This window comes from Myotis brandtii, unplaced genomic scaffold (assembly GCF_000412655.1).
Source record: "Myotis brandtii unplaced genomic scaffold, ASM41265v1 scaffold187, whole genome shotgun sequence".
Taxonomy (NCBI): Eukaryota; Metazoa; Chordata; class Mammalia; order Chiroptera; family Vespertilionidae; genus Myotis; species Myotis brandtii.
The window spans coordinates 6390546-6393312 of NW_005356944.1; the positions used below are offsets into that span (position 1 = coordinate 6390546).

General features: G+C 45.4%; 1 protein-coding gene across 1 annotated transcript; it reads left to right on the forward strand.

Annotated features, from left to right (window-relative positions):
- Positions 1–2: 2 nt before the first annotated feature.
- FJX1 (four jointed box 1) lies at positions 3–1415 on the forward strand (the record flags this gene model as incomplete). The annotated part of the gene is given in 2 exon segments (XM_005864504.2): positions 3–321; positions 324–1415. Coding segments are annotated over 2 exon segments (471 nt in total), but the record flags the coding sequence as incomplete, so codon positions are not given.
- Between the last annotated feature and the right edge of the window lie 1352 nt (positions 1416–2767).

The following is a 2767-nucleotide window of genomic DNA, read 5'->3' on the forward strand; positions in this document are numbered from 1 at the left end:
GGGGCGAGCTAGCCAACCGCAGCCGGGAGGAGCTGGTGGACCTGGTGCAATGGACCGACTTGATCCTCTTTGACTACCTGACGGCCAACTTCGACCGGCTCGTCAGCAACCTCTTCAGCCTGCAGTGGGATCCGCGCGTCATGCAGCGCGCCACCAGCAACCTGCACCGCGGCCCCGGCGGGGCGCTGGTCTTTCTGGACAACGAGGCGGGTTTGGTGCACGGCTACCGGGTGGCGGGCATGTGGGACAAATACAATGAGCCGCTGCTGCAGTCGGTGTGTGTGTTCCGAGAGCGGACAGCGAGGCGCGTCCTGGAGCTGGAAAAATGCGCCTCTACCAGCACCACGAGCCTCGCTTCCCGGAGCTGGCTGAGCTCGCCCATCCCCATGCTCAGCTACTACAGCGCCGCCTCGACTTCCTTGCCAAGCACATTTTGCACTGTAAGGCCAAGTACGGCCGCAGACCTGGGACTTAATATCACCGTGAGGAAGAGAGAGCGAGCGAGAGAAACCCCTGGCCGGGGAAATGGATGATGGGGGAAGGGCTGTCGCCTCTGCCACCGCCTGGGACCAGCCAGCCAACGCCCTGCCAGTGGCTTGAGCAAGAAGGCTGCTGAAAACTTCAGTTTCACCTACCTGCCCCCTTTCTCTCTGTCTCAAAGCTGTTTCCTTTCAAAGTTCTGGGAGAACTCACCCAGGTGAGAAGTATAACATCCCCTCCACCCGGCTTATAAAAGCGTTCTTCCCTGTGGCAGCAGGGAGTTTGAATCGGGAGAAACTGGCTAGCCCTTCCCCCCCCCCCCCCCCCCCCGTGGCTGTCTCTGTGGGAGATGCCTCCTTATTCCTCGACCTCCTCCTCTTTCCCAAAAAGGGAAACTTCTATTTGAGCCTTTGAGCTCATTCTGCAGTTTTCTACCAAACGCAGCGCTGGCGGCCAGAGGCGGCTGTGACATTGGCTGGTGGAGCCCCCTTCCTGTGTTCTCCCTTTGTTCCAGCTGGTGATGGTGAGATCACTGTTAAGAGCTGGGGAACGGATCCGGATAAGACAAAGAGATCAGGACCTCCAGAACCTGGGGAGCCCTGCAGACTCTGTGTATCTGACTTGTTCTTTACCGCTTGTCATTTTGGCCTGAAGGCTGCAAGTGTGGGACTGGCTGGCTGTGTGCACTGAATCACATAATGCATTTCTAACCCCCTTTCCCCCAATCGACCAAAATTTTGACAATGATGATGTTCACCAGAAGAAGAAAAAAATCAGTTTCATGCACTTTACTTTGTTTTTATTTTAATTTTGTATTGAGAAAAAAAACTTTTTTATTTGACAAAATTTGCCTACTATGTATATATGTGATAAAGTGTGGTGTAAATATACTAAACAAACTTATATTTCAATAAAAGGGAGTTTAAAATTTAGAACTTAATTCCTGATGGTTTTAACTGTTGGAGGTATCTGATGCCCTGTCTGGTTTTAGAATGAGTTTTAGGGTTTCTCCTTTATGGATGCGCTTTTAAAACAAACAACTCACTTGTGACTATGGAACTTATAGAATTAATTGCACAAAGACAAGAACAGATTCCCTGTTCTGCTCACTCAAATGAACCCTGGTGCTGGAAATTTCAGGTTTCAGCATAGCCTGTGGGGGAAGATGGAGAGAGAGGGGAAAGTATTCTATTTCCTGGCAAATAAAACTTTGATATAAAGGGATTTCACTGTAATATATTCCTATATTAATCATGTGGCAACTATGATAGAACCAGATGTGCAGACTATAAGATGACAAATTCCCCCTTTTTAAACTTTTACATGTTGCACCATTGTTTGCAGCATTGTAATTACAGTGCATCACAATGTGTACAAATAATAAGCTGAACACATTGCGAACAGGTAGAGAAAGTTGTAAATTAATTCTTCTCTTTAATCTCCTGACATAAATTCCATTGCATCCAGGAGATCATAATCTCCAACATCTGGACTCAGCATCCAGCTCTGTTCAGAGATGATACTGTTTATTTTTCCAGGTCGTAATAGCACGGTCCCCTCAGAGCAGCCATTGGGAGACCGGGGAAAAAAGTGTGCAGTGCTTTGTATTTGACATTTGGCCTCTGCTTCTTGGGGACTTTAAATTTAGAAAATATTTTTGGATTGTCTTAAACTTCTTTTGACCCATGGAGGAGGGGAAAAGTGGCTTTTTGTTTTACAAGCCATTGGTGTTTTATCTTGGCATTTTATTCGATGTCTGGGTCCAAGTGATCTTGCCTGTTATCTTTTGTTTTATGTAATGACCTTTAACTCCAAAGTAAACTTTTGTTTACTTTAAAATGTCTTCTTTGACTAGTATTTATAAACCTGGAGTTTTATAGACTCCTGAAGATATTAAATCTCTGTGGGTTCCCTTCTCACTCTGCATGGCAACACAGCGTGTAACTTAACTACAATTTAATGCCACCCTTATGTTTCAGTGCCTTATGCTGAGCCAAATCTTATCTCAACTGAAAAAAAAAATAGAATCCATAAACTTTGTAGTGATAGCCAATTTTTTTCATAATATAGCCACAATGTACTGGTAATGACAAATATATCTTTTTTCAATACAGTGTTAGAGAGAGACCTCTGATAATTACCTTTCAAAAAGAAACATTTTCCATTTCTGATAACCAATGAATAACTCTATGAGATTTGCTGCCTAATCAAGGGAGGCTGCTCCGAGGAAAGGATAACTATTCAGCAACCTGCATTTTTACCCGTTGTGGTCCTCAAGGAAAACCAT